At 27.6% G+C, this 19,778-nt stretch overlaps 1 protein-coding gene across 1 annotated transcript in view; it reads left to right on the top strand.

Moving 5' to 3' along the window:
• Positions 1-19,778, top strand: part of LOC111624211 (inositol-trisphosphate 3-kinase B-like) — an 89,235-nt gene that overhangs the window by 8,381 nt on the left and 61,076 nt on the right. Inside the window, exon 2 of the mRNA XM_023367018.1 lies at positions 13,375-13,998. Coding sequence (XP_023222786.1) covers positions 13,474-13,998 — 525 coding nt within the window. The 5' untranslated portion in view covers positions 13,375-13,473. The remainder of the gene's footprint in view (positions 1-13,374; positions 13,999-19,778) is intronic.

The raw sequence follows: 19,778 nt of genomic DNA, 5'->3' as shown, positions 1-19,778 counted from the left end.
ACAAAATACTAATAAATAAAAATATTAAAAGTGAATTAATTTCTTTAAATTTTATATTAGATTTAAAACAGTCCTATAATTTATGCAACTATGCTTATTAACATTAAAAACTTTTTATTTAAAAATTTTTAAGAAAAAATTTTTTGACAGTGAAGTAAATTATCGTACACACAAGATTAATTAAATATTACTTAAATGGGAAATGCTAAATAGAATACATTGCGCATGCAGTTCATAAATACAATAATTCTTTTAAATACATTAATCAATTATTTCTATTTTTGAAGATTTTTGTACTTTTATAAGATACAAAACAATAAATAGAATAATTTATTTCAATCCTATGATAGCAAATTAAAGGCATCATATTTCTTCATTCCATGGTCTTTTTTCTTTTAATTCGATCTTTTTCTATCCTGTGGAGACTAAGAGGGTCTTTTTACCAGGCTCATCTTGAATTTAACCAGGTCTGCAACGGAATAAGACCCGACATATCCGGGACAGATTACCATGAAAAATTCTTGAGGCGGCTCTCTCAGATTCGAACTTGGACCCTTAACCGCCTTGGCCACCCGGCTAACAAATCAATCATCCCATGATTTTTGAACATTGAGTCATTCCGTGTGACTCAATGTTCAAAAATCTCAATACACTCTGAACGAAGTTTTTCCAGCTTTGCCAGTCTTTACATTTTCGAGTCAGTTCTGAAAATGACGATCACAATAGTGAAATAACCCAACCATTGATCAAGTCTCAAAGTTTTTTCTTTTTCTTTTTTCCTTCATTCGACTTCGAGAGCTCGTTTTGGTCGTCTTTTTTTCCTAATAAGCCTAACCTTCTACAATCATCCTTTGATTTAATTTTTATGTATAATCCTGAACTAGAGCGTTATGACTTGACTATTCTATTTGCTTTGATATCAATTTCGTATAAATGAAATGTCTTATAAAATTCATTGTCGTCTATTGAATTAAAAATAAAGGTTAGATCGATAAAATTGTGACAATGGCAATGAATAATTACATTATCATAGCAAAGAGACAATTTTCGCTATGGAACAATGGTATAATTTAAAGGAGCCTTTAGTACCTTGTAGTACTTCCTATTGTTTGGGTAAATGTAGCGATACGGTCAGACAGAAGCAAACAGAAGACGTATTCTGTACTGAGGCAGATTTTCCAGATTTTTCACACTTGTAGATGGCCGAAGTTGGCGCTTCATCTTGTCCCACAAATGTTCAATGAGCGAAAACTATGAATTTGACCCTCAGAACCAGGCAGAAAAAGGAAATGTATCAACCTGACGGAGACATTCCTGGAAAATCCTAGATATGCGGAAAACATTATCTTGCTGGAGATGACTGTTTGCAGCTATCTTTCAGCAAGATAAGTGCAGGATTTCTTAAACGTACTGCTGAGCATCAGTGTCTAACGTACCACTACTAAGGATGACTGACTATGATACGAGACAGCTTTCCTGATCAGCATACCAGCACAGTATTCCATTTAGACGGCCGGATGACCAAGCGGTCAATGTGGCAGCCTACCGGTCTGAGGGACCTGGGATTGAATTCCGAATGGAATTTTTGGGGATGGTCCTCCCTATTCAGGCTCCGTCCCTCACCACTCGACCGACCTATTGTGAGCTTGGTCAACTCCATACATAATGGACTGGCTAAAAGAGGCCCTCTTAGAGCCGCAGGACAGAAATAATTTAAAAAAGTATTTCATTCAGCAGAAAAAGAGGGATTAAAGCATTCACTGATGGTTCTTCACATTAACACAGTGGTCGTCTGTTTTCAAACAGAAGCAGGATTCGTAGGTAAAGACAATAAATTGGCCAGTCTTTAGCAATACACGCGTCTTTGTTATGATAGTACAACTGCTGATGATGTTGAGATGATAACAGCAGGACGCTTAGCGGTCGCCATGCATGCAAATTTTCCTGTGCTAGTCGTCTGCCAATGGTACGAAAAGAGACAGGAATCTGTAGCCAGGCTTCATACTATTTCTGGTTAGTAGAAAAAGATACCGTTGCCGTGGTTTGTATTTCTCTCGGATCAGACGATAATCTCTCTGATGAGCTGTCTAGAGCCTGGCCGCCGTGTTTTTGTGATCTATCCACCGACCCCAAAACCTTTTTACAGTTAGGTCAGAACCATCAATATGGTAGAAAATTGGGCAAAACGGCCATTATACTTCCTTCGACTATTCGGCTTTTATCAAAATCCGTCAGCTGTGCGTAATGTTCGGAGTTCGGAAGACACTAAGTACTTGAAAATTCTGAACACATTGAAGCTTCAAACCTTTTTATAGGATACTAAGATAGCGATTTTAAGGCACTCTGGTAGCATTATTCCATTTTATCTGGCATGCAATCAGACTACAGAAATAATCATTTACACTTATATATGTCTGAGACACAAGTTTATACTAAGTTTTGTAGTAATCGAGCAATTCTAACTGGGTTCGTATCCTTTTATGTCAATGAGTGTATTTTTTTTATTTAAAAGATGAATTAATTACAGAAACAAACAGAAATCAGAAAAAATTCATTTTGTCTTCTAATGACATTTTTATTTTTACCTTGAGAACAACTAATAAATTGATAACATATTTTCATATTGGTAATGTCGAAAGTTTATATAAAATTTTATTTTAAACTAACTGAATGTTTAGGTAGACTATAAATCTAATATTAGTTACCATTTATTGAAAAACCATTAATAAGTAAAATTTATATTCATTTGGTCTCCAAAAATTTTGAAAGATCCAAATAAATTTCGGTTTTACCTAAGTTATGCTTTATGAAACAAATTAATAATGTTTACAATTTATATAATTATTTATTACTTTTCCGGATCTGTTATATATAACAGAGGAAAAGTATTGCGATCGGTCAAAAAATGACTTCCCCAGATTTTCACATTTTTTGATTCAGGGGATCTTGAATGTCGAGAAATGCAAAAAAATTCGGAGTTTTTTCCCTGTATGTATGGATGTGTGTGTATGTGGGAGACACGATTTTGTTCACCCTCTTTGAAGCTTAATAACTCCCGTGCTTCTCGTCGAAATTTTCTGAAATTTTGCAGGGAGGTTTATTTATTTGGGATATTGATGCTATTGAATTTTGATAGTTAAAGGTCAACGGGGTGGAGAGATAAGGTGGGTCGCGTGTATCTCTAATAGGATCGGACTTAATGACGATTTTATTCGTTATTAGCATTTACAATATTTTTAATAAAAACCATCCCTATTCTGAAAATTAAGTTTTTTTTGCCATTTTATAATAGTTAAAAACATAAAAAATAGTTAAATAAACTATCATAACAAATGTCGCCACGAAAATTTTAAATGTTGCCAGGAAAGTTAAGTAACTCGCTGCTGGATTTTTTTAAATATTTATTTTAATTTATGATATTATTATTGTTACTTCTTTTTCTTTTTATCCTAAATTTTTTGTTATATCTTAAAACATGTCGCTTATATTATTACAAATATCATTAATTAAATTTTAAAGTAAGATAATAATATTGTATATCACAATTTCACATTTGAATTTGATTATGAAAGAATTTAAAGCATGAAACCATTAATCATTAAAATTAACAAAAGTTAGACAAAATCGCATAAATTAAATAAAAAATTAAAATGTTAAAAATTTNTATTGCTTTTATACGTATAATTATCATGTATATGTATAAACAATAACAATACTTATGAGAGCTGTAATTTTCCCATTTGTTTTAATGTTACATATTTATAACATAGCAATGTTTATATGAAATACAGTAATAAGTAAGGATAAGTAATAAATAATAATTTTTTTTAACTTGGTTTTAGTAAAAATAATACATTTATAAAATTGAATTTTTTCTGTAGTAATTGTAGATACTCATTTTAAAATTTAGAGGAATTTTATATTGAATTTATACAACGTATGAGATACTTAAAAATATAAGAATTATCAAGTTATATAACAGGAGTAATGTTTTTATGGACACATTTAAAAACTTACTTTTTCTTTACAAAAATTATTGTACATTTTTAGAAAAAAATCGAGTTATAATTTCTTAATATATAATGAAATTGATTTAAGTGAAATTTTGAAAAGTAAATTTTTATCTATATTTTTATTAACAATAATTTATAATCAAAAATGAAATATGTTGTAAATTTAATAGCAAAATAAGAATTGATTTAAGTAGAGAAAATTTACGTTTTTAATATTATTGAGATAATATAATGTAGGATATCCTTAATTCAAAATTGAAATTTAAATTTGTTTTGATTGTTCTCAAGTGGATTTTTTCCAATTCTGTTTTCGAAAGCTAAACTTGAACGAATTGCTTAAATTTTAACAGAGTGTGATTTAAGCTTTAAAACACGAGTGTAAGGAACCGTTTCGAGGTAAATTACAATTTTGTATTTAACTAAACAATTTTGCGTAACGATATTGCGGTAATTATAAATGTAGTTTTTAATGATGCAAGAATTTTTTAATATAGTATATTTAATCAAGATGAATGGATTTTTATATAATGTTGTGCAATGCTTTTTGCTTTAACTATCGATGAATGAACTCAGATTTTATAAATTAGTTTTTCGTTTCTTGCGTTTTCCCTTAACCCTTTAAATTATTAATTTATTTAAGTAAAAGATATGGATTGTTTAAATAAACCTGTATCAAAAAACATACAATTAAGATTCTAGTTTGTATAAAAAATTATAATAAATTGATTCATTGTTTTCCAAGCAGAGTAATTTTTCTTTTAATTTCAGATATTTCTTTTATTATTTGAAAATTCATTTCTATAAAATATATTTAATAATCAATTTTCAGTTTCGAAATTTTCGAAGGCAACTGCTTTTTTACCTGCTAAAATTTAGATTTTTTAATATTTTGTTAATTGTTCTATAAGTCTACATAGACATAATAATCCATATTATATGTATAAATTTCGTATTAAGCTTATTGCCATTATATTTATTAAATAATAATAGTTTACATTCGTTTATATTTTATTAAAATGTATTTTGAATTGCCGAAATTTAAACAACTAAAATTCAGATTGTCTATTTTCCTTCTAAATACTAATTCTACGAAGTAATTTTAAATATATACGACCTGCTAATTACATCAATCACAAACTATTTTAGATGAGAATTTAATAAATTCTTAATTAAACTGAATCAAAACATAATGTTACAAGCAGGTAATAAAATGGTTACTATTTACGTACGCCATAATTTATATTTATTAAAAATATCAATAAAATATTAAACTATAAACAATTATATTATATTATAAACAATTTTTAGAAAGTTTTAGATAAATTTAAAAAATAATCTAAAATTAGCAACGATAATTATATTTCCAAGAGCACTTAACTATAGTCTATATTTATCAGAAAACACTTTTGATCTTAATCTTGTATATTTTAGTGGATCATATTATTTATTTTTTCTATTTTAATATATCAGTTTCTGCATAAAATGTACAGAAAAATGTTTTACATTTAAGTATTTGAAAGAAGACAGAGCTAAAATATGAAACGGTCAATACCGAAAGATGGCACTTATTAAAGGAAATATTATTAAACGGAAAATTTAATTGCAGAAAATTGAAGGATTTTGTGAAATCTAGCCGGAAGAACTGAAATAAAATAAATTGAAATTAAAAGATAAGCAAAGTAACAGTGTACAGTACAATACAGTTTCTTTCCTTGTGGTATCATCTTTTGATATATCATTAACGATAACTAAATTAAAATTTTATGTAATTAGATTAATTTTATCAAATTTGCTAACTTTTTTAAGATAGAAATGCCGATCGTCTTTGGCAGTTTAAATTACTTCTTCAGACGATTAAGTAAGTGCATGAGTCTATTTATAGATTGAGTTTTTTATGCTGTCATATAATATAAAATATAGAATTTTGATGCGTTGTTTAATAATACAATTATGAAATTTTTATGCTCGAAACGATGACAATAACATTTTATATAAAATTATTCCAAACTGCTGTGTTTTCTATAATAAATTTTCAAGTTTCATGTTTCTATATATAACTTGAAAATTACGTTTAATATTTTGCTAATTTATTCGTGGAAAGAAATGACTACAAGATCTACGAAGAGAATTTAATTTAGTTTCAACTGTCGCATTTAATTCATTCACTAAGAATTTTCAAATACGTGTACGACTATAATGTTAATTGAATTAAAATATCGTACTTAAATTTTTAACTGGATCATCTATGAATTATGGATAAGAAATTATTTATATTTATTAATTGATAAATTATGGTTTAATATTATTTTCATTGAACGAATATGTGTGTAAATTAATGTGAAATCAACTGTCGTTTATGTCTTAAAAATTACATTCATTAAAATTGTTTAATACGATTTTCATTAGCTGTTTATCCTGAAGATCTGGATTTTTTGCGTTTTGAAATTAATTTTATTTTAATGTAAAAACAAACTTGCATTCCTTTTTATAGTGTCATCAAAGTGGTTCTGTTTAATCAAACGTTATCTGTAGAGTTTCCTCGTTCAACGTCCTCGTCCACATTCATCTTTCTTGTTAACCGAGAACAGTTTGATATAACTTGTTTCAATTTCGTATTAAACCGATTTATTGAATACAGATTAGTTGGCAAGCCGAGTTCAGAGGACCACCCTCAAAGATCCAGAAATAGAAGTTCATATTTTCTTGGTATCAATAAGTTTCTTTGTTTTGATTAATAGTAGCGTTATTATCCGAAAATAGACTAACTGTTAGGACAAAACTTTATTGTAATTTAAATCGTCTATAAAGTAAATAAAATAACTCTCGAATTAATTTTAATTAATAATATTTACAATGACTAAAAAAACATTTTTGTGCGTTCTTTGGACTTATTTCTGTTCTGGATACTATAAAAGTAAGTATATTAATTATTAAAATAAAATAAATTATTTCAAAGTATTTGATATATTTAGTTTTGTTATTAAAATCTCTTCTAAGTTATTTTACTTTTTTTGCTGCATGGATTTAAAAATAAACGTTCTTTGACTCCCACTTAATCACGCAATAAGTAAATATGTCACGGTTGGAATATCCACGTTTAGATAAATATACTAAATCTTTTGACGTCATATCATAACTTACTTATCCCTTGGAATTCGAATCTGTTTGAATCCAAAGTTCATACTCGATACAATAACTCAACAACTAACAATAACTTCGTATTTGAAAACCAAACATTCGCGATAGTTTATGTTTTGTGAATTTTTTAAATGAAATTACGAAATAAAACAACAAAATGTGAATGTTTCAATTATATATTGTCATTATTCATTGCTTTTTTAGTTTGGGTCTAAATTACAATATTCTATATAAGTTTGAAAAAAAAATATATCAATGCTTTGAAGTTCATTTAGATATCAAACGGTAGAAATTTCGAAGTAATATGCTTACATTAAAATTTTAAATTTTAAATTCTTATTGTTTAACATAACTGATTAGTTCAACTGCTGTCCTACCAGCTGCGTTAATATTTTTCATCAACATTACGCGATCTTATCGTAGAAACAGCTTTTACATTTGCTCTTTGTCAATAAATTTAAAATACAGTTCTTTATTTTTATTTAAAAAATATTCTATATTCATTTAGAGAAATTTTATCTGTTACAGACTTTTAAGTTTGGTTCAGTTTAAAAAATTTTGCACAATCTAACAAAATACTAATAAATAAAAATATTAAAAGTGAATTAATTTCTTTAAATTTTATATTAGATTTAAAACAGTCCTATAATTTATGCAACTATGCTTATTTACAACATTAAAAACTTTTTATTTAAAAATTTTTAAGAAAAAATTTTTTGACAGTGAAGTAAATTATCGTACACACAAGATTAATTAAATATTACTTAAATGGGAAATGCTAAATAGAATACATTGCGCATGCAGTTCATAAATACAATAATTCTTTTAAATACATTAATCAATTATTTCTATTTTTGAAGATTTTTGTACTTTTATAAGATACAAAACAATAAATAGAATAATTTATTTCAATCCTATGATAGCAAATTAAAGGCATCATATTTCTTCATTCCATGGTCTTTTTTCTTTTAATTCGATCTTTTTCTATCCTGTGGAGACTAAGAGGGTCTTTTTACCAGGCTCATCTTGAATTTAACCAGGTCTGCAACGGAATAAGACCCGACATATCCGGGACAGATTACCATGAAAAATTCTTGAGGCGGCTCTCTCAGATTCGAACTTGGACCCTTAACCGCCTTGGCCACCCGGCTAACAAATCAATCATCCCATGATTTTTGAACATTGAGTCATTCCGTGTGACTCAATGTTCAAAAATCTCAATACACTCTGAACGAAGTTTTTCCAGCTTTGCCAGTCTTTACATTTTCGAGTCAGTTCTGAAAATGACGATCACAATAGTGAAATAACCCAACCATTGATCAAGTCTCAAAGTTTTTTCTTTTTCTTTTTTCCTTCATTCGACTTCGAGAGCTCGTTTTGGTCGTCTTTTTTTCCTAATAAGCCTAACCTTCTACAATCATCCTTTGATTTAATTTTTATGTTTAATCCTGAACTAGAGCGTTATGACTTGACTATTCTATTTGCTTTGATATCAATTTCGTATAAATGAAATGTCTTATAAAATTCATTGTCGTCTATTGAATTAAAAATAAAGGTTAGATCGATAAAATTGTGACAATGGCAATGAATAATTACATTATCATAGCAAAGAGACAATTTTCGCTATGGAACAATGGTATAATTTAAAGGAGCCTTTAGTACCTTGTAGTACTTCCTATTGTTTGGGTAAATGTAGCGATACGGTCAGACATAGAAGCAAACAGAAGACGTATTCTGTACTGAGGCAGATTTTCCAGATTTTTCACACTTGTAGATGGCCGAAGTTGGCGCTTCATCTTGTCCCACAAATGTTCAATGAGCGAAAACTATGAATTTGACCCTCAGAACCAGGCAGAAAAAGGAAATGTATCAACCTGACGGAGACATTCCTGGAAAATCCTAGATATGCGGAAAACATTATCTTGCTGGAGATGACTGTTTGCAGCTATCTTTCAGCAAGATAAGTGCAGGATTTCTTAAACGTACTGCTGAGCATCAGTGTCTAACGTACCACTACTAAGGATGACTGACTATGATACGAGACAGCTTTCCTGATCAGCATACCAGCACAGTATTCCATTTAGACGGCCGGATGACCAAGCGGTCAATGTGGCAGCCTACCGGTCTGAGGGACCTGGGATTGAATTCCGAATGGAATTTTTGGGGATGGTCCTCCCTATTCAGGCTCCGTCCCTCACCACTCGACCGACCTATTGTGAGCTTGGTCAACTCCATACATAATGGACTGGCTAAAAGAGGCCCTCTTAGAGCCGCAGGACAGAAATAATTTTAAAAAGTATTTCATTCAGCAGAAAAAGAGGGATTAAAGCATTCACTGATGGTTCTTCACATTAACACAGTGGTCGTCTGTTTTCAAACAGAAGCAGGATTCGTAGGTAAAGACAATAAATTGGCCAGTCTTTAGCAATACACGCGTCTTTGTTATGATAGTACAACTGCTGATGATGTTGAGATGATAACAGCAGGACACTTAGCGGTCGCCATGCATGCAAATTTTCCTGTGCTAGTCGTCTGCCAATGGTACGAAAAGAGACAGGAATCTGTAGCCAGGCTTCATACTATTTCTGGTTAGTAGAAAAAGATACCGTTGCCGTGGTTTGTATTTCTCTCGGATCAGACGATAATCTCTCTGATGAGCTGTCTAGAGCCTGGCCGCCGTGTTTTTGTGATCTATCCACCGACCCCAAAACCTTTTTACAGTTAGGTCAGAACCATCAATATGGTAGAAAATTGGGCAAAACGGCCATTATACTTCCTTCGACTATTCGGCTTTTATCAAAATCCGTCAGCTGTGCGTAATGTTCGGAGTTCGGAAGACACTAAGTACTTGAAAATTCTGAACACATTGAAGCTTCAAACCTTTTTATAGGATACTAAGATAGCGATTTTAAGGCACTCTGGTAGCATTATTCCATTTTATCTGGCATGCAATCAGACTACAGAAATAATCATTTACACTTATATATGTCTGAGACACAAGTTTATACTAAGTTTTGTAGTAATCGAGCAATTCTAACTGGGTTTGTATCCTTTTATGTCAATGAGTGTATTTTTTTTATTTAAAAGATGAATTAATTACAGAAACAAACAGAAATCAGAAAAAATTCATTTTGTCTTCTAATGACATTTTTATTTTTACCTTGAGAACAACTAATAAATTGATAACATATTTTCATATTGGTAATGTCGAAAGTTTATATAAAATTTTATTTTAAACTAACTGAATGTTTAGGTAGACTATAAATCTAATATTAGTTACCATTTATTGAAAAACCATTAATAAGTAAAATTTATATTCATTTGGTCTCCAAAAATTTTGAAAGATCCAAATAAATTTCGGTTTTACCTAAGTTATGCTTTATGAAACAAATTAATAATGTTTACAATTTATATAATTATTTATTACTTTTCCGGATCTGTTATATATAACAGAGGAAAAGTATTGCGATCGGTCAAAAAATGACTTCCCCAGATTTTCACATTTTTTGATTCAGGGGATCTTGAATGTCGAGAAATGCAAAAAAATTCGGAGTTTTTTCCCTGTATGTATGGATGTGTGTGTATGTGGGAGACACGATTTTGTTCACCCTCTTTGAAGCTTAATAACTCCCGTGCTTCTCGTCGAAATTTTCTGAAATTTTGCAGGGAGGTTTATTTATTTGGGATATTGATGCTATTGAATTTTGATAGTTAAAGGTCAACGGGGTGGAGAGATAAGGTGGGTCGCGTGTATCTCTAATAGGATCGGACTTAATGACGATTTTATTCGTTATTAGCATTTACAATATTTTTAATAAAAACCATCCCTATTCTGAAAATTAAGTTTTTTTTGCCATTTTATAATAGTTAAAAACATAAAAAATAGTTAAATAAACTATCATAACAAATGTCGCCACGAAAATTTTAAATGTTGCCAGGAAAGTTAAGTAACTCGCTGCTGGATTTTTTTAAATATTTATTTTAATTTATGATATTATTATTGTTACTTCTTTTTCTTTTTATCCTAAATTTTTTGTTATATCTTAAAACATGTCGCTTATATTATTACAAATATCATTAATTAAATTTTAAAGTAAGATAATAATATTGTATATCACAATTTCACATTTGAATTTGATTATGAAAGAATTTAAAGCATGAAACCATTAATCATTAAAATTAACAAAAGTTAGACAAAATCGCATAAATTAAATAAAAAATTAAAATGTTAAAAATTTCTATTATGTTTTTTTTGTCAAAATTATTAATTATTTCATTAATTCTTTTATAATTTGTTTTGAAAAGCTAATTAAAAATATTGTTTGTAATATTTAATTTTTTATTTAAATATTATTCAATACGATTAAGTTTTTTGCATTTTTAAACTATTCTTTTAATATCTAATTTTTTAATAAATATAGAAAAAGCGTTAGAAAATATGTAAAAATTAAAATTGAGATATTTTTCTTACAAGTTTTCTAATTATAAATATTAGGTTAATCAGTTGGTGTATTATATTAAATTATGTGATTCTAAAAATAAAGATTCCTTTAAAAAATATCTATACGTTGAAATTTATTTTTCGAACAACTTACACATAATAAGTAAGCATATTTTCAATTTAATATAAACTTTTATTGTTGTGCTTAAAAAGAGATTCTATCACTTAATGATTAATAATTCTTGAATAAGCTATTTAGATAACCTTTAAAGAGATAAAGATTACTTTATGTACAATAATATCAAGTGTTGACATGCATAATGTTTGAATTTAAGAGTTTTTAAAATTTTTCACTAATGATTAAAATTTTGACTTTTCATAAAGTCAGAATTTTAATCATTAGCAGATAGTAAGAAGTGTAAATTTTAAAGAACTATGTTTTTGAGTAAACTGCTTTGATATACGATTTTAGAACTAATACGTAATTTAACATATTTCATTGTATATCAAACAATATTTGAAGAGTATATCATATAAGCTTCTACGCTTAAGAATAGTAATTTAGTGGAATTCGTGAATAATCTTCAGTAATATGAATGGTTAATTATTATTTACTTCTAATTTAACTGTGTTCTGTCTCATAATGATGGAGTTTAATTAAATTACAAAAATCAGAAATTATTTTTATTGTTAATTAAGTATAGTAGATTCATTATAAAATAACTGGTTAAAAACTTAATAATTGAATTTCGACATGCGCCTCTCGATATAGCAATCTGAAATCAATGTAGATGAATATGTATTTAAATACTTTTTAATATATTTAAAGTAAAATTTACAAAGTTCAGAAACTTCATTTAAAGTATATGCTAATAAATCTTTCTGATTTACTATTGAACACAAGACTGTGTTATTATTAAAACACTTGGCGTTTATCCACTTTATTCAGTTGATACGGGCACTTTTACACGAAATCTTCCTGATATTTGATCTTCGTAATAGAACAGTTTATCAAAACAGATCGAATCTGCAGAACGAATAAAAGTTTTAGTAAAAGGTTTTTCGGTTTGTAAGAAATGAGCCACCAAAATTTTAATTTCTTTAATTCTTTAATTAAATTTGTAATTTGCTTTATTTCTGAAATGAGTTTTTTACTGATAATATTTATTTTAAAACACTGTAGAATATTTACTTGTTAGTTTATAATCAAAAATGCATATAAAACTCAATAAATTAATTTAACAGATTATTTTTTAGTTCTTAGAAAAAATTTGAAGCTATCAGAATAAAAATGGATTAAAGAATGAACAATTTAAGCAATACATACATTTTATTATTTGTATAAAGAAGTTTTCTAAGTGAAATTTTCTCAAGATGATTTTGCAAACATTTATTTCTTTAAGTTTCTGTTACTATTTTGTTAAATTTCAATGGAAATTTGTATTTTAAACATATTGGATTTATAACTAGGATATTTTCTTTAAATGTTTGAAGTTTAAAAATGTAAGCTAACATTTATATCATATATACGTAACAATGTCTATATATATAATAAAACAAAATATTATCATTTACCGTATATACATTTATACCAAAAGATAAAATTTTATTTCATTTACTAATATTATTTGTTATATAAAGATATAACTTTTAATTTGTTTTACAAAACGAATTTCAAGAAATTCATGGATATTAGTTATATAAATGCTGATAATATTATCCTATTTTGATTGTATTAATCACAATTTACGTCAAAGTTTTTTTTTTATCATTTCTCTTTAGATAAAATGCCATGAATAAATGATGTCCCACAGAGAAATTTATCATTTATTTCGATTGCGGTTTTATTGAAAGAAAGGATCACTTTATAAAATTGAAATTATGGAATTAGAAACTTTAGAAAACAAATGGTTATCCAAAAAGGTATCTCTTGATGATCTCATGGATTCGTCAGAATCGGATTTCTTAAGAAATTGTATCAGTCCAAGAGCAAGTTTTAGTTGTGATTCTGCAGATGAACTGTGTTCTTTTGGAACAAACAGCAATGGCGATAATAGCCGTTTTCTTCCTTTGGAAAACTTCTTGCCTTCTAGAAGTGAGAGATCGAATAGTTCTGATTCAGCGGTTGTTTTGGCTGGTGATGATGAACAAGACGATTTAGGACGTAAAAGACCTTCTGTTGTCATTAGTGATTATAGTGAATTCTCTATAGAAAAAAATTTTTCGGTAAATGGATCAGATGAAGATCAACAGTTAGATTTGTTGTCGGTTACGTTGGATGACATTGCTAAATATTTGCCATTTGCGAGAAAGCTTTCAACTTGCAGCACATGTTCTACAGTATCAAATCTGTCTGTGGATGAAGACCAATTTTTCAATGAGAAAGAGCAAGCAACAAAGAAAAAGGTATGATTTCGATAAATACATATTCATTATAATAAACTATTGATTTTATTAGAGTTGAAATTTCAATCAGCTCTACATAAAAATATTGAAATATTTTATGAAACATTTTAATGAAATGTTTTTTTTTTTCAAATTTTTCGAAAATACAAATTATTATGTTGTGTTAAAAAACAATTTAAATCATTTTTTCTTTATTAGAATAAAACCAAACTCATAAACGAATAGAACATAATGTATAATAATAAAATTTTATAGATAAGCTGATAATATATTATGGTCAATTTATATAATCATTCAGAAATAATTAATTGAAATAATCTAAATAAAATCAAATGGAAATAGAAAAATATACCTAAGCTTAGTACTAATTTACACTTTACATAAAAATTCTCTAATTAAAGACTCAAGTTTTAATGTTAATCGGTTTCTTGAACACATTTGAATGCATTGATGCGTTTTTCCCTGAAAGTAGTTTAAAATTTTTATTTTTCTCGTTTCTGATATTTCTTTTTGAAACTTTTTTTGTCGTTTTGAATTGATTGTTTACTTGTAAAATTATACTTACATAAATTAAATTTAAAGTCTTTCGTTTAATAACGTGACCTTTATATTAATAGAATTTTTTTAAAATGTTTAATTTTGTTACCTGACAAATAATGTAGTAAAATAAATGTAACATCTTCACCAAAAAATCTTAAAATTATTGTTATTGAACTCTTTATTTACAAAAACACTGATAAATAGGCCTATATGAAAATGTTTTAAAAATAAACAAAAACATTTTTAAAAACAATAAGTTGTATAAGACAGACTGGACCAGACTGGAAATTCATAGTGACGCAAGCGTAAAACATGTAACTTCGTGTATATTACATTCAAATCAAATGATAAAAAATCGAATCCTGAACTTCAATACACTTTACAATCGAGGCAATCGAACTTTACATCGTTTTGACTTACATCCTTATCACTATCATCATTTCTACATCTTTTTAGAGGAGGTGTTACGATGAGACTCAGAGAAACAGATGGTCATCATCGCTAACTTGGAGAAACGACACGTGATGTTAGGACACGAGTTGTAAAGTATATTGAGATTCAAGGTTCAAGTTTTGGGCATTTGTTTTGAATTTGAACACGTCATTCATTATTATTATTGTATGTGAGCAACTTTCATACAGCTGTATGTCCGTAACTACTGAGAATAATATCCATGTTCATATAAAGTTTTTCTCTCCTTCTGACTTATCCTGTACATATTTATTTATTCATTATATTTTCGAATATATTACGTAAGATATCAGCAATAAAGGTCTTTATCTTTAATTAACGTAATAGAAAATATTACAGAAAAATTCACTATTATAAATTTGTCTTTATGAACGATGATGTTAATTTTGTGTTAAATCGTAGTTCATTATCTTTTTGAGAGCAAAAGATTTATCTTACAATATTTGATTTCTTTAATTTTAAATGTTCAATAGAAATAAACAATTTAGAAAAAACAGGGTAATGTATAAAAGTAATTGATATTTTAAAATGTATTTAATTTATTAATTAGCATCTAATTTATAAAAAACAAGCTTAAAAAATAGGATATATTTAATAACTTATTGCATATTTGACATATATATAATTATATTGTCCTCATTTTCTTTTTGAATAAGCAACGTCTTCTCTTCAATATCATAAAACATTACAATTTTTCAATAAAAAAAAAGAGAAAACACTGAAGCTTCTTCATTATTTTTGTTTCTCTTTGAGCAATTATTTACACATTTTGTTTTTATATATAACGTGTTTTTCAGTTACTGATTAAATTTTTTAAAAAACTATTGATATTTTTTAAGATAATAGACAGATATAATATTGCCGGTCAAGTTATTGGAAAACTGTTTAAGGAATTTAACCGTGTTTTATTGATTTATAAATAGAAACGTATATTTAATCAAATTGCAAAACAATTAACGAGTATACAAATAAATTAAAATATCAATTAATTTTGAAACATAGATGAAGGATGGTGAGCTGACAACCCAATCCGAACGGACCATAAAAATGACGAAGATTTAGATCGGGTTTCGATTCTGAATTATTCACATCGTAGAATAATATTTTATCGCATGATATCGGTTTAGAAAGATATTTTGAATTGTCGAGAAACTAAAGTATATTGAAAAATTACAGATAAAAACTACCAAGGAAGGGAACTTGCTCGAAATATTACTGTTTTAATAGTAACAAATAAACTTCAATTTTCAAACTTGTATATGTATAAGTTGTGGATAAATCCAGAGATAAATCATTCCAGTCAGTATACGAAATAGAAATAGGTTTGTCAAGAAAAAAAAAAAGAAAAAATTGCGTAAAAGCTTTTTGTAAAAAACTGCACGATCATTTTTATTAATTTTATATAAAACAAAAACGAAAAATTATTTCTTAAATATCGCCGACAATTATTTTGGTAAACGAAAGTCAAGGAAATTATTACAGTACAATATATCTGTATAATTTATACACGAGCATAAATTAGTTAAAAAATAAATTAGGCTGAAGAATTTAATAACTATGGAATTTTCCTCCTGAATATTCGAAGTAACGAAACAAATATACTTCAATCCAATCAGTAATATGTCTCGAATTTTGACAATTCTAAATTGTTTGATAACTTATTCTTAAATTGTAAAGTATTAATAGTGACATCGTCTTATAAAATACTTAATGCTTCGCGTATGCATGTATTTCCTATATTATAAATAATATTTTTTTCGTCTTGAATTTATTGAGCAACAGATCAAGTGTATCGAAATATTTTAAAGTAACAAATGCTGTAAAGTTTATAAGTTAATCTCGCGGACTTATTCATAATAAGATAAATTTTGGAGATCACCGCTTTTATTTTTATACATTTTTATTTAATACTGTATTTTATCTAATACAAATGAATAAAATATTATATAGCACAAACGGGCACAGTAGTTTTAATTTTAATAAGTATGTTTGGTTTTGTGATTTTATTTTATTTTTTTGAAAATCTTAATTTGAAAATGTTGAAAAAATATTTATAAAAATACTGAATGTCCTCTGGCCACCATTTAGGAATCACTGCTTTAAAGTATTAAATTTCAAATCTTTGTTGTAGTGTTAGAAATAATTCGAACTTAGGAAAAGTGAATCTACATAAATTAGAATTAAACTTTAATTTTTTAAAGTAAAGAATATTTGAAGAAACAGTAATCTGATTTATCAATTTTTTGTTTATGCTATAGTTGAAATTTTGATTTTACACTCTTTATTTCCATTTAAGCGAATTATTGCAGAAAATAAAAGAAATGATTTACAAAATAATGCAAACGTTTTAAATTAAGAGAACAAATTTAGTGAAATAAGACAAGAGTTTTAAAATTAGGAGACAGATTTCCAAAATGTGAAGAAAGATTGAAAACAATCAAGCCCAATATTGAAAAAGAGAAGAGAACGTTGTTTAAAATAAGAGAAATGTTTGGGAAATAGATGAGTGATTTTTATGTATGGGGACATGTTTGCATATTAAAAGAGACAACTTTTCTAAATTAGGAACATTTCTAATTCGTAGGACAGTTTCTAATACATAGGGCAGATCATCAGCGTTTTTTACGTTCTTATTAACCCTTAAATAGAAGATCGAGGTAAACGCATGGAAGCAGTTCAGTATTTTCAACTTCAGCAAATCACGGAATGGTTTTATCGTTTTCTGCGACTTCCGAATCAATGCAATATGCGCAAATGTTGTATAGATTCAGAGATATTTATATCTGCGTTTGCTATTACTGGTCGAAGTGACGTACTAATAAAGAGAATTATATCATAAAAAGAGGACGAAAGGCGCAAAATTTGGAAACAATATATGCATTATTGAATGAAACTGTACAAGGAGATAATAGTTTACTCCTGCGTAGAATTCAACAGAAGTTACGCGAACGTGGATATGTATACAATGTATCATTAATATGTAAAACGCTAAAACGTAAAAAGTAAATGTTTCCATGTTATGACAAGGAAACATTTGAAACGCATTTCTGAACAATCATTAGACCCACGCAAAGTATATGCATGAACGCAAAGTATGTGAATGAACGCAAAGTATATGCATGGCAGATCACACATATAGGTCCTATCTAATAGCAAGTTGATATTTGCTGCTGAAACAGGTGTTAATCTGTTTTCTCATAAATTCTATGGATACTCATCAAAAGGGACTACTGCTACTACTACTCGCCCCTCTCAAAGAGCCACTTCAGTATAATAGCGATTCCGAGTGTTACGTGCATTATTGCGTTTCGTTGTATCAAAAGTGCCATTAAAGTAGAGACGTTTCGAAGTTTTATCAAGATAATATACACGTAATGAAAGATAATATATTAGTATTATTATCTTTCATTTTCAACTTGTATGATTATTATGACATAATAATCATACAAGTTGATTATTATGTCATAATAATCAACTTGTATGGAGCTTTTGGGTTATACTCTTATGTATTGAGTTTGTAAACAACGAATAATTTATTTCCACTGTAATACCGGCTGTCTTAAGTAGTGAAAAATGCGTAATGCTATGACATTGCATAGTATATAATGTATTTTGGCTTTGATCTGAAAAGAAACATTAATCTGATATAATTTGCCAGATTTGTAAACTTTGCCAAATATTTTCATTAAATGTTTTCAAGTTCCATAATGACTTCTAATTCAGAGATCATTATCTACATTGACGGAAAAGTTCGACTTAATAACGAAATCTATTGCACGCTATCTCACAGTTTAGTTATTTTTGTCTTGTTTAATTAAACTCGTTCCCTGAATTTAAAAAATTTCTGCTATTTCTTGGTAAATCGTTCATATTTTCTACAATCATTCGCTTAAATAGAGACAAAGAGTGTAGTTGTTTTCGTTAAAATTAATTTTTCCTGGCAAAAATAATTTGATTTATTTTGTTTTCGTAACATATATTACGGAAATAATAAGTTTATTTTTTCAAAAATTATAAAACATAATTTAAAAGTAATATTTGTTGCTTTTATTTCTAAAAGCAATTAATTTTTAATATTAGGCTATATATAGTGTATAAAACCAATCATTTAGCTTTACATCAATTAAAATGAATTTACTTTTAAAATAATTGATTAATTGATTAATTATAACAAAATTAAGATATTTTGTTATAATAATTATTGAGATAGGCTACATAAATTATAGCTTATATACTAGTGCTTCAGAGAAAATTTCAATTTAGTTCAGTTCAATTTTGTTAACGTTACATAAAATAAAGAAAATACAGTATTATTAGGGAAATCAAAGTTTTAATACTTTATTTCACTTATTAGGGAAATTAACAAGGAAGAATTTACTTAAAATTTTAAATGAGTCCTATTCCGAATGCCCCAAAAATCAAAAACCTGATTATCATTATAAAAGTTTTTCTAGGTCACAAAACTCTAGGAAANAATAGCGACGATTATTATTTAAAAAAATTTTTCTTAGGCTTAACATCGATGAAAATTCAACGCAAAGTAGGTTAATAGCGATGTACTAATATACTAATTACATGGGATATAATAATATACTACACTAATAATAGATTTTTTCATATTTTTCGGTTATCCGCCCTTTCAATTATCCGACCAACCCCAGTCCTCAATTAGGTCGGATAATCGAGGCTCTACTGTAGTAATATTACAATATTCATTTTATATTACATATTCTTCAGACATAAGATTGATTTGAAAGGAAAAAAGCCCT

This window comes from Centruroides sculpturatus, unplaced genomic scaffold, assembly GCF_000671375.1.
Source record: "Centruroides sculpturatus isolate CEXI.00-Female unplaced genomic scaffold, Cexi_2.0 scaffold61, whole genome shotgun sequence".
NCBI classification, from domain to species: domain Eukaryota; kingdom Metazoa; phylum Arthropoda; class Arachnida; order Scorpiones; family Buthidae; genus Centruroides; species Centruroides sculpturatus.
Note: the sequence above shows the minus strand (reverse complement) of the source record. Positions and strands in the feature narration are given on the sequence as shown.